At 50.0% G+C, this 13,204-nt stretch overlaps 1 protein-coding gene across 1 annotated transcript; it reads right to left on the bottom strand.

Annotated features, from left to right (window-relative positions):
* Positions 1 to 6,357: 6,357 nt before the first annotated feature.
* On the bottom strand, positions 6,358 to 11,112 carry SRSF6 (serine and arginine rich splicing factor 6). Its single transcript, XM_030969742.1, has 6 exons — positions 10,816 to 11,112; positions 10,365 to 10,513; positions 8,959 to 9,086; positions 8,582 to 8,790; positions 7,991 to 8,080; positions 6,358 to 7,859 (listed from the first exon to the last, which is right to left on the bottom strand). Exons 1-6 carry the CDS (start codon positions 10,920 to 10,922, stop codon positions 7,499 to 7,501), a joined length of 1,044 nt encoding a protein of 347 aa, XP_030825602.1. The 5' UTR covers positions 10,923 to 11,112; the 3' UTR covers positions 6,358 to 7,498.
* Positions 11,113 to 13,204: the final 2,092 nt, after the last annotated feature.

Here is a 13,204-nt window from a genome sequence, read left to right as displayed (position 1 = left end):
TCTGACTGGTCCTGAGGTGGAAATGGAGCATGGACACACTGCAGCAGCACTTCCAAACAAACAGCTCTGCTCAAACCCAGGGCTGCTCACCTGCCCACCTTTCAGTATTCTGTGGCCACACAAGTGTCTTCAGACACACAAGGTCTGTCCCACTTACCTGCAGAAAGTGTAAGTGGAAGGAACCAAGGCTGGAAGCACAAGGGCCAGATGTACCAAAAGCTTCTGAGAAGAGCCCTCGCTGTGTTTTGGACAGGCTGGGGAAAGGTGTCTGCCTGCTCACCCTGACAGCCAGCTCTGGCTGCCCAAACCCGGGGCACAGAGTGTTCCTGCTCACTTTGGAGACTGTAGGAACAACCTCACAGCTTTAGCATGTCTGCAAGTTCCTTGCCACCTTGAGTTCTGTACTCCAAAATTTTTACCACATTAAAAATATTAAGTCAGACTCTGATAAAGCAACAGATCCTGCAAATCAGGAGGGAAGTAACAATATATTCCCTTTGCTGCTTCTTTCCCATTTTCAAATCAAACTCCAGTGGCACAGTGTAGAAAAAGATTTTCCCATATCAATCCTTTTATGCTGCAGAGGGAAGGTCAAACAGATTTGAATCAGGAGCAGAGTGGAACTCAGTTACTTGAAAAGCAGACCATCAGTTCCCTGTTCCTGGCTAAGCTTGCTGCAAAAAAACAATCAGGAATTCAGAATGATGAATTCCTAGGGAACAGCTACATTAGGTAAAAAAGAGGAAACAGCTTTGGCTTCCCAGTGAGCCCTCTGGCTGATGAAACATCAGGTCATTTCCCTCTCTGTGCCTCAACTTCCATTCCTGTGACCTCTGTTGGAAGGGATCTGAGCTGATACCCTGGGGAGCTACCTGGGGAAGGGGCTCAGGGGCTTTGGGCTGAGGGCAAGAGGAACAGGAGCCCTGGCAGCCCCAGGGGCCAGCCCTGCCCTGGGGGATACCAGGGGGGTGCCTGTCCTGCTCTGGGGCAGCCTCACCTCCAGTCCTGGGGACACTTTGTGCCCCTCAGCGCACAAAGGACAGCTGAGAGCTGGAGCTGTGTCTGGAAGAGAAAACAGGATGGTGAAATGTCCAAGGGCAGGACTTGGGAGGAGCAGCTGAGGCCACCTGGCCCGTTCAGCTGGGAGGAGAGAAGCTGAGGGGTGACCCCATTGCTGTCTGCACCTTCCTCTGGGGGCAGGGGCTGATCTCCCCCTTCTGGGACCAGCAATGACCCAAGGAGATGGAACAAAGCTGCCTCAGGGCAGGTTCAGGTGGGACATTAGGAAAAGGTTCCTCGCACCCAGAGGCTGCTCAGTGCCTGGAAGAGGCTCCCAGGGAAGCACCAAGTTCAGGGAGTGCCTGGACAACACTCGGTCCCGATGGTTTCATTGTAGGTGCTCCTGCCAGGAGCAGGGTTTTGGGCTCAATGATCCTTATGGATCCCCTCCAGCTCGAGCTATTCTGGGATTCTGTGAACTTTTGTTGACTTAAACCTATCTCTTTGTAATGCTTTTATGACTTAACTTATTCTGATTTGGATTTTTCAACTCTGCTGGCCCATTAGTCCCACGAGACCCAATGTGTGCAGGCCTGTGCTGCTCTGGGACTTGTTTTGCTGGGATTCATCCCCACAACATCCTGCTATTCACAGGATGGCAGCACACATGGGGTAGTGCCTGTCACTCCTGTCCTCACCCACAGTCATGTTCCAAAGCCTGACACAGACCTCATAGAACATGAAGCACCAGGAAGCTGCTGCCATCCACAGCTTTTATTCCCACTGGGAAGGTGGCTGCAATGCTGTGTATCAGTTTCATGCTTTCTAGGGGGATGTTGTGTGTGAAGAATTACAGAACAATTCTGGTCTGGGCTGCCACATGTACACAGCTGACACCTGAATGATGGCAAGTGGTGGATTACACTTTCAGTGTCACAGAGCAACTGGTTTTAATTGCCAGCAAATAGACTCAGACAAGGTAATTGGAGAGGCTCTTTCAGAAATACTTTTCTTGTGTCTCCCGTTACTGTCAGCACGTGCTCCATGCTGGAACCAGAGCTGAGCAGAACAGGAGCTGCTGTGGCACCCCCAGGTGAATTGTACAGCATCCCTGTCACCACTGTGATCACAAGAGACTCTGCTGTTTTCCTCTCATGCTGATGCTGAGCAGAACAAGGAGCACAAGAGCTGTGAAAGCACTTTGCACCTTAGCCCGTTCTGCCCCAGCAGCTCCCTGGGTGCAGTTGTGCACTGTGGTCACACCAGGCCCATGAGCTGTGACCCACTGAACACCTGCTGGCTTACCAGCACTAACTTCTTATTCCCATTTGCAGGATGATCCTGTTCCAGGAGCTGCACACACCAGTAACAAATCTACAACCCCCCCACTTCATCCACATGCCAGGCTGTCACTTCCAACCCTTGTGCCACCTGCAGCTTTCCCTGCACTGTTTTTGGTATTTTGGGCCGAAATCACTGTACTCAGTTCTTACCCAAAGGAAAAACGCTGGAGCAAGACTTAAGTGTCTGCTTTTAAAATGAATAAAAAGAGTATTTAAGATATTCTAAATTAGACAACTCTGCAAAAGCTTTTTTCTGTGAACTAGTCAAGCTGCCCTTCAGTCAGAGAATCACCCAGAACCATGCCCAAAAGCCAAGTCCTAGCATGAGCTGGTGTGAACTACACTCTGAGTCATGCATGAGCTGCAGACATCTCCTGTGGTCAGCGCTTTTTTCCGTGGTGTGGATCATACCAACAGCTCTGCCATTCCTTCTCCCACAGGAACATACATATGTGCTTCCAGCCCAGCCTGGTAAAGACAGATGTTGCTAAAAGGGTGGAAGTTTATGAGCCACTGCAGAGCAGTTTGTTTATTGCAAATTTTTACTGGATTATGAAACAGCGGAAACTTCCCCTCTGACACCTACACACACATTTAGCAAACTAATAAAGTGTGAGGGAGCTGGGAGAGTTGAGACCATATTCTGCTATTTCATCATTTTCACCTAACCACAAAAAGGGGGGAGGAAAGGGCTGATCATGGCCTAGAAGTGACCATTATGGTCCTAAGGACACACAGATAAAATTCCTGAACTGCTGCTACTACACAGAGCATTATTTGTGTTAGCTGTGCTTCTCACCTTTTAAAGTAACATGTCCCTGTTTGCTTTAAAGAGCCCTGACAAAGCCAGGACACAGCAGAACTGCTGAGGGTATTGCAGCACTAACTTCTTATTCCCATTTGCAGGATGATCCTGTTCCAGGAGCTGCACACATCAGTAATAAATCTACAACCTCCCCACTCCATCCACATGCCAGCACAGGCTGTCACTTCCAACCCTTGTGCCACCTGCAGCTTTCCCTGCACTGTTTTTGGTATTTTGGACCAAAATCACTGTACTCAGCTCTTACCCAAAAGAAAAACTTTATCACCAACCACACCCAAATTATGAATCTTTCAAATGATCCCAGGGTTTGCATCACCTCTCAAAGACATTCCCAGCCATTTGTTGGGATTTCCAGGCTCCTCAGGCAAGTTCCTGCTTTCACGACTTTTGCTCTTTGATGTATGAAATTGCTCTGTGGATGTTACAGTGCCAACTTAAACTAGACTTCAGTAGGAATGGGAAATAGTTCAAGTTATTCCATGTGTGAAGAAGAAATCCAAGAATTGTTTTAAATGCTCCTCCCCATTGCTCATCTAAAGGTGATTACAATCAGCATTGGGACAGAGTCATCTCCCAGTTGTAAACAAAATCTGAAACCACAGAATGGAGAGGTAGAAATGTTATAGTAGGAAAAAGGAGGGTCACTTACTCAGGCCCCTCAGCTCTGCTCCAAGCAATGATATTGCAAGGTGTGAGACTTATTTTAGTGTACATCAGACACGGAAGTTGTGCCCTTCCTTACAGCAACACAGCTCTTCCTGACATAGACTCAAATAAAAAGTGAATCAAAGAGAGGTTGTGGCTGCCCCATCCCTGGAAGTGCCCAAGGCCAGGCTGGAGGGGGCTTGGAGCACCCTGGTCTGGTGGCAAGTGTCCCTGCCCATGGCAGGGGGTGGGACTGGATGGGTTTAAGGTCCCTCCAGCCCAAACCAGTCTGGGATTCTATGATCTAAGGACAAAACTTGCATTTATGCCAAAAAACAAAACACATGGAAGGATGCTTTTTCAAATATAGGAAAAGGTCAGGACCAGTCTGCAAATACAGTCCCAGATTCTAAGTTTCACTTTTAACTGTTGTGTTGATTTCTCTTTCACAATTTGCTACAAGACACTTAGATTTGGTCAAGCCTGCACCCCACATTTGATGAGAAGGCAGGTTTCTCTTTTGTATTTTTACAGACAAATTAATATTGATTATACCAAATGCAAAAAAAAAAAAAATCACAAGAACCCCACAAAAAAGCAACAACAAAAAACCAAACCAACCCCCCCCCCAAAAAAAAACCCCAAAAAAAGTCAGGTAGTCTAATTCTGAACCACATCCCCAAAAGATTGTGTCCAGGGTCAGGTTATAAACTGAGTTATGACAAGGTCAGGTGGTTTCCCCATCAAACTATTGCTGCTACTGCAGGCAAAGCAAACCACATGCAGTTCCTGTAGCCTTTTACTCTTGTATGGAGATTTATCCCAACCCCTTTCATCACACCCAGAAGAGATCTCAGGAATAATCACACTTGTGATTACCAACACACACCAGCCTCAGAGTGTTCCACTCCCACAAAAAGTGCTGCTGGCAGAGCTGAACACTGAGAGTGTTTGGGTTTTGCTGGTTCCTTACAGCATTATCACAAGCCATGCATTTCACTGCCCGGCTCAGGATCTGGCACTACCAAAATCCTCCAGGCTTTCCAAAGGAAACCCATCCAGAAGGATGAGTCATGCCGAGGAATCCCTGCTTTATTTGCACAGTGAAGGGCAGCAGCCAAAGGAGACAGACAATGTGGCTCCAGGAACACAGAAAGAAATCTTGATATTTAAAGGAGTTCCAGGTAAATTGGTTAAATGCAATCTGGCATTCATTTTAAAATGAATAAAAAGAGTATTTAAAATATTCTAAATTAGTCAACCCTGCAAAGGCCACTTTCTGTGAACAAGAGTCAGGTTGCCCTTGAGTCAGAAAATCACCCAGAATCATGCCCAGAAGTTGAGTCCTAGTATGAGTGGTGTGAATTAATTTCACTTTGAGTCATGCATTAGCTGGGACCTGTAATTCATAAATAAGGACTCAAAACAGCCACTGCCACAGTAATCTTGGCTCAGAAAGCTGAGTGCAGCTGTTAGGAGCCATCTCTGCATTGCTGACCAAGGCTGGGGTGCCCACGGCCTCAGAATGGCCAGGACAGCCTCAGGCTGGCACTGGGGTCAGATTTAAAAAGAAGGGAATGTATCTACAAAAAAGTAATGGGCCAATACCTTATCACACATACTGGGAATATGCACATTCAACCTGCTGAGCTCCAAGCTCAATCCTTCTTTTGAGGAGTGTGATGTATTTTACCAGAGTTCTCTATGAAGTTGCTTTACAAAGAGGAGCAGTTCTCTCCCAAGTCTGACCTACTCCATGATAGGAAGTATAACCAAAGCAGCTGAACTCAAGTAAGTCCTCAAGTGTATCTTAGGCTGTAAACCTGAACTTAGCTGTTCTTGCCCAGTGTGAATTCTGAAAGAAGCCCCCAGTACTCCCCACCCATCTGAGATCCTACAGGAATCAACACTATGACACCATTTTTGTACTCATGCTAACATACACCACCCTCAGCAAACGGCTCCAATTTAACCCAAGAACTCCTTATCACAAATTACCACCAGGGTCAGGTGCAGATAACACTGCAGCAGCCAGGCTGATAGCCTGATCTTATGGCAACACCAGGCACAGAACCACTTCAAGTTCCAGGAACATGAACTCAGACCTGACCACTCTCCCTAGGACCCCAGCATGGATACTCACCTGCAACAGGCAAAATGCAGCTTTTCAGACCATCAGGAAATGGTGAGAAACTGAATTTCAGGGGAATTGCTTACAGTATAAAGAAATTCCAGGAAAGACAAGTTGGCATCAAGTCACATTTCCCATGCGCACTGTGCTGACCCAGTTCCTCTGGGCAGGTGTGGAACTTGGGACCAGAGGTGCAGCTGTCACACCCAGCCATGCCTGCAGAAAGGACATGGTGACACGCTGGGACACAAAGAGCTTGTGCTGGTTTCAAGCACACCACCAAGAGCCTGTCAAGAGCTACCAAGTCTCTCACTAAATCAAACAAGTTTTTTCCATAAAAGCAGGGTACCTTGTGATTTCCCCAGCACAAGGCAGAGCAAGAATCCCATTTCACTGCAATGAACACAAGAGTTTGAGTCACCAATTTAATTTTATACAAGTCAAACTACACGTCGTATAAAGAGTACAAGGCAGTTCTAATGTTTGCTACTGCATGTTACAAAAATCAATTTAACTATAAAGGGGATTTTTTGGGATGAGTCCTATTCCACAATTTAAGTGAACTGGCAACTGTGGTTTAGCAAAGCCTTTGTTAAAACTAGAACTCTAGCTCCAAGAGATTACATTTCCAATAAAGTTCGGACCTACACACAAGAGGATTATAGTTCTCCTAGTCTGAAGCAAAACGTTAACATAAGTGAGTCAAAGGGGAGGGAAGACAGATTTCTTTACCTGGGTTTCATGTCCAATGGGGATTCAGTGGCTGACAAACCATACAGCATACTAAGGACTTGGACCACAGCCAAGAGACACCTTCGTGTCTGACAACAGTGACACTTGAGATTCAAGCAAGAAACGTCAGAAAGATTTTATTCTTTCAAGCCTGGAACAAAGGGGTTTTTAGCAATACTGTAGGATACAGGTTCCAGAGTACCTTTGTCACCTTTAATACAGCCTCAGTATGGGGGGAATGTTCTTTTGGCAAGTCAAGGTACAAGGTAAGTCCTCCAACTTGAGTTTATTGCTGGTCTAAAATCTTCCTAGTACTGTTACTGGTTTATACAGTTTGCTGACTCCTTCCAAAACTAAGATAAACTGTGTGACCTGCCCTGCAAGGCAATCCTGCCTTTGGCAGCAAGCTGAAACCTATGAACCTAATGACACCCATAGTTCTAATGCCATGAAAAAAAAAGAGGAAAAAAGGATATTTTCAAAAAGCCCATATTTAAGCCTGTTTATATTCAGTTTATTTTTAATATAAAAACCACTTTGCATTCAAGAGTAGTTAAGTTACTCCAGCAGAAATGCTATAAAATCAAACTTTCAGCTCAATTTCTACAAAATGGGGACTCTTCCTGCTTTGTACCACCATTCCACCTGGTATAGTCAAATCTGGGATAGAAATTAAACCTTTATGCCTTATGCCTTAGTTCTTAGGCCATTCACTCCTGCAAGAGAAAAAACCAACTTCTGAAGTACTAACATAACACTAATGGCCTGACAGGTAGGAAAATGTTCCATAATAGTGTGCAAGGTGAGAGGAGAGTTGTAGTCCTAATCTCTTGAACTGGATCTTGATCGTGAGCGGGACTTTGAGCGAGACCTGGAGCGGGACCTGGAGGCGGCTCTTTTGGGCGGTGACTCGGAGCGAGCCTTGGCAGACGGCTGCTGCTGCGGAGAGTTGGAGCGAGACCTGCTCCTGGACCTGGACTTAGACTTAGCATCCCCTTTACCATTTTCTTTGGGAGATCGAGACCTGGACCGGGATCTGGACCGGGACTTCGACTTCTCCTTGGATCTGCTGTGCGAGCGTGACCCCCTGTCAGACTTGGGTTTGGATTTGCTCTTTGATCTGGACTTCCTGCTTTTGGATCGGGAACGGGAGCGGTCTTTGCTTCGTGACCTGGATTTAGATCTTTCAAAGAGAGAGAGAGAGAGAGTTTATTCTGTGTGGCCTGCAGTGCAGTTCCAGCAGCTGTAAACATCTGTCAGCAAGGCAGTTCCTGCACTGGCAGCATTAACCAGTGTTAACTCTGGGGCACTTACCGGGAACGGCTTTTGGAGACACTACGGGATCTGCTGCGGCTGCTCCGACTCCTCCGACTTCTGCTTCTAGACCGTCTCCTGGATCGTGACCTGCAGACATTTAAGATGTCATTCCCTTTCTCTTTGCCTGGTTGTGTCCTCCATCATCAAGTACAGGATGGAAAGGATCTTAAAGATCGCTGTGTTCCACCCCCTGCCATGGGCAGGGACACCTTCCACTATTCCAGGTTGCTCCAAGCCCCTTCTAACCTGGCCTTGGATACTTCCAGGGATCCAGGGGCAGTCACAGCTGCTCTGGGAAGTCCATCCTCACAGGGAAGAACCTTCCTGATTGTATCTAATACACTGTGCTATCTAATAGCATAATCTAATATAGAAAAGCTGCTACAGAACTTCCCAAGAGCAAGGGTGGTCCCAACATGGTGGGTTTAACATAGTCAGTGAATCACAGCTGAGGTTTCACATTTGAATAACTGCTCAAACCTGGCTTTGCTGTTTGATGTAAAATGTTTCCTTCTACACTGAGGCCCCCTCCTATTCCTAAACCATCAGCTGAAGGTGACTGCTGCAGGTAGTATCCCCCGAAGTTACCTGGACCTGCTGCCAGAGTAGGATCGCCTGTGACTGGAGCGTGGCTTGTCCTCCACCAGCCTGATCTTCCTGCCATTTATCTCTGTGCCATCCAGCTTGTCCAGGGCGCGCTTCATGTCCGAGTATGAGCGGAACTCGATCACTCCTTCATTTGTACGTTCTTTGTGGGCATCTGCATAGGTCACTTCCCCAGCCTGCCTCATGAAATCCTGCAGGGAGCACAGGGCAGCTACAGAACGGGGGGATTCTGCAAACAGCACTCAACGCACACAAACACTTTTAAATTATTCTACTGCAACAAAATCAACATTGCTATTAAAGGAAGCGATTGCTTCCTGATATTCACAACAGATTCCACACGGAACATCAATACCTACTTTTAAATCCTGCCAACTACAGCGACTGGAAAGGTTCTCAACAATCAGCCTGAACTCTGTACGAACGGGCGGTCCGTATTTATCTCGTCCCGATTGTCTCCGACTGCTATATCCGCCACCACCCCCACCTTGATTGTACAAAGAAACAAAGTTAGGTTGTCTCCTAACACGAAGAAGGCTCAATGTTCTGAAAAAGTTAGTTTAACAGTCATATTTACTGGAGTAGGACTTTATTTTGCTAAGCCTCCAATAAACTTTGCAATTTTGCCATGATCTATATTAATGGCAAATCAAACAGACTAACATCCTACAAGTCTGTGCTCCTAAGATCTGTTAGAGAGTGACTGCTCCTTATTAGATTCACCTTGCTAAGTTTTATTTTACAGAACATTGTAAAATATAAAACTTAACTGATTACATGCATTTCTACATTTTACAAAAACGTTTACTAGTTACACTAAGTACTTACATCACAGTATGAGGTTTTTGGTGGTGGTTTGGCCACAAAACACGCAAGGTAACAGTCACCTAGTTCAGTTTAACCAGTTTTGTCTAACCCTTGGAATCCTCACCATCACCCTGCGTCTAATGGCAAAAGGCTGCTGTCGTCATGGCTTCCGGTAAGGTCAGCCAAAGGGTCATAGGGCAAGGGTCACACAATGTATGGAAAAGCCATGGCCAGGAAAGGCAGTCATCTTAGCCTCAGTGGACACAGCCTCAGCCCCACTGGTCACTTTTAAATTGAAACATCAAGGACTTGTTAAAAAGTTTGAATTGAACATGCAACAATTTTAAAACAACATACATTTGATTTTCTTTAAAAAGACAGAAACCCACCCCCCCCAACACCACGATTCCAAACACCACCGAAAAATCAACCTTAGTACTTTCAGTTACAGTACTAGGCCGTTCAAGCTCTACACAGCTCAGCTCAAGGAGCTACACAAGTGAGCTGAGCACAGAAATATTTACAATACCCCCCCTTCAGCACAACAGATTCCTGCTCCAAAACCTCCCCCCGCCCCTCCCATATATCCAACCGAATCAATCACATCAAAGTTCACAGCTGAGCGATTCTCCCCCAGTTACACAACGATATTTATACACTAACACTACTGATGCAACATCGCTGTCACATCTAAATGCTCCCAGGAATACTGGAGCCATTAATTAGCAGAGCAAACCCTTTCTAGAAGGCCACGATTTGGCAGCCACAAGTGCTCCGGGATACCCGAGGGCGCCGCTGGTGCAAAGGAAAACGCTGCAGCCCCAGCGGTGCACCGGGTACGCCCCGCTAACGACCCTCCCCACCCAGCCCGGGGCTCGGTGCCAGCCGAGCCCTGCCCGCCCCCGGCCCTGCCCGCCGCCGCCCCGAGCCCCGCGGGGAGGGACGGGCCCGGACTCACTGCGGCTGCTGTAGCTGTAGCCGTCCCTGTCGCGGCGGGGGCCGCGGGCGTGCTCCACGATAACCCGCTCCCCGCACAGGTCCTTCCCGTTCAGCTCGTACACGGCATCGTCGGCGTCGCGGGAGTCCTCGAACTCCACGAAGCCGTAGCTGGGCAGAGGAAAAAGGCCCGGTCAGGCGGCGGCGGGGGAACAGTGTCACGGGCCCCGGTGCACGCCGCGGGCCCCGCTCCATTCCACGGTCCCCAGTACACGCCGCCGCCCCCGGTCCATCCCGCGGTCCATCCGCCGGTCCCCGGAGCACGCCGAGGCCCCGGGACGATGCTGCGGCCCCCCCGCTCCGCTCCCCCCCGGCCGCCATCTTGCGCCGGCGCCACGCGGCAGCGGCCGCGACATGGACGGGCCCGGCCGGCCCGGGGCTCTCGGGAGGGGCGCACGGACGAAGGCGCTCACCCGTTTTTGAGATCGACCTCGAGCAGGCGGCCGTAGCCGCTGAAGAAGCGCTGGATGTCCTTCTCCCGGACGTGGTAGCTCAGGCGGCCGATGTAGACGCGCGGCATGTCCGCGGCGGGGGGGGAGAAGGGGAGGGAGAGGAAAGGAAAGGAGGAAGAAGAGGAAGGGGAAGGAAAAGAGACAGAAAGAGAGAGAGAGAAGGAGCGAGAGCGCTGGCGGCGTGACAGACGGAGGCGCTGCGGGCCCGCTCCGCACGGCCGGGCCTGGCGCACCACAATGGCGCCCACCACCAGCCGCCACTTTTATACTGGGAGGCGGGGCGCGTTACGTCACCGCGCCGCCGCGCGTGCTCGGGGGGCGGTGGTTGAGCGTTGCGCGCGCGCGCGAGGGCGCGGGCGGGGTCCGGCGGGCGCGGGAAGCTGCGCGCGGCTCTACGCATGCGCTGCCAGTGCGCGACGTCTCGCGCTGAGTCCCCCAGAGCGCCCGGGTCGAGCCTCACAGAGCGCCGGGATCAGTCCCACAGAGAACTGGGGTCGGCCCCACAGAACACCGGGATTGGTCCCACAGAGCTGCAGGGGCGAGCCCGGCAGAGCCCCGGGATCCGTCCCACAGAGAACTGGGGTCAGTCCCACAGAGCACCGGGATCGGTCCCACAGAACACCGGCGTCAGTCCCACAGAGCTCCAGCGGCGAGCCCGGCAGAGACCCGGGATCAATCCGAGAGAGCCCCGGGGTCAGTCCCACAGAGCACCGGGATCAGCCCCACAGAGACCCGGCATCAGTCCCATAGAGCACCGGGATCAGTCCTACAGCGGCGCGGGACGAATCCGAGAGAGCCCCGGAGTCAGAATCCTGCAGCAGGGGCAGGCACAGGTTGCCCCTCTCTCTCTGCCCCTCGGGATGCTGCAGAGCTTTGCTGGGTCCCCCCTTAATGCTGCACCTTTCCCAGCTCACTCAGCCCGTCCCAGCTTCCCTTCTGCCCTTCCCTGACCTCCTGCAGCTCCACTCCAGTGCTCCTTTGGGAAGGAGCTGCCAGAACTGCAGCCAGGATTTCAAGTGCACGCTAAGCAGCATTCAGGCAGTGCCACGAGGTTGTGCTCTCCATCAGGGAGGAAGGGAAGAGCAAACAGCCCCAGCCTTTCATTCCCTGCCGTTGGGCTGACAGCAGTGGTTTTCCACCTCTCCTGTGTAGAGTTTCCATGGTTCCATCCCCCAGAGCCCCACTGCCCTCTCTGGGAGCAGCAATGGCCAGATCAGTCTGTCATTCTCTGCTGCCACTCAGGACGAGTTCTCCCCTTGCAGGCACACGTCCTGCTGGGGATCAGCACTTGGCTTTCCTCTCCTCTCTCCCCACTGGCTGCTCTCCGATGCCCAAGACCAAACACCTTCCTATTAACAGCAAACTTGGGACGGTCCTCTTCATTCCACATCCAGAGATTTAGAAATCTGAACATGGGTTTGGACACCAGGAATTGCCCAAACCATGCAATGTCAATAGGGACAGTGTGGACATTGGGAACTAAAGGTTCTAGGGCACAGAAGCCCAGCATGGAGGAAAATCAGCAGCCTCAGCATTAACTGCCTTTGCCATGACTACAACATCTTCTCCTCCTTATTCAGAAGAATGCAATTACAAAAGTTAAACTGGGAAAAGGTGCTCTTTAGAACTATGAACACAGGTCCAAACAACACTAGGAAATGGCACTTTGTGGCATCTGCCAATCTCACCAGCACATCCTTCTTTTCCTTCTTCAGCGTTTCCAATTTCCTCTTCAGAGATGCCACCTCCTGACGAAGAGCCACAGCCTCTTCCTTCCTTTCAGTGGCCTCTTTCTCCAGGGCAATTTGGTGAGAGATGTGCTTGGCTTCTGCCTGCAACCACTCTGCAGCAGGAAAGGGGAAAGAAAAGGGGAAATGGGAAGGGGAAAAGCAAAAAGCAAAGGTAAACTGATGTGCATCCTGCAGAGACAACAGCACAGTCTTCTCTACCTGCCTGTCTTTGCCAGGCCCTAAGCCCACAAAGGCTCCAAAGCTGACAGAAATGAAGGAAACTTCCAGGCACAGGAAGTGGCAGGAATGAAAGGGGCAAGGTTCAGCAGGGTAGGAAAGTGCGTTTGCTCTTGGCCTTGTGCAGAGTGGGCAAGGCAAGAGAGACAAAGGAGAGGGGATGCCTGTGCAGCCCTGCTCCAGAGAGGCCAATAGCCTGGAGGCTCTGGCAGGGCCTGGAGTTTGGGGGGAATGGAGCTGAGGCATCCAGCTACAGCTCCTTAGCACAGACACGGCACCTGAGAGGCACCAGCTGTGCACGGGATCAGCCCTAGCACAGCCAGATGGCACTGCCAGCCACAGCATCTTTCTCAAGAGAAAGCTTGCACTGGCACTGGGATGGA

The sequence above is a fragment of the Camarhynchus parvulus genome, unplaced genomic scaffold (genome assembly GCF_901933205.1).
Source record: "Camarhynchus parvulus unplaced genomic scaffold, STF_HiC, whole genome shotgun sequence".
Taxonomy (NCBI): domain Eukaryota; kingdom Metazoa; phylum Chordata; class Aves; order Passeriformes; family Thraupidae; genus Camarhynchus; species Camarhynchus parvulus.
The sequence above is the reverse complement of the archived record's forward strand: the minus strand, read 5'-3'. Positions and strand labels throughout refer to the sequence as shown.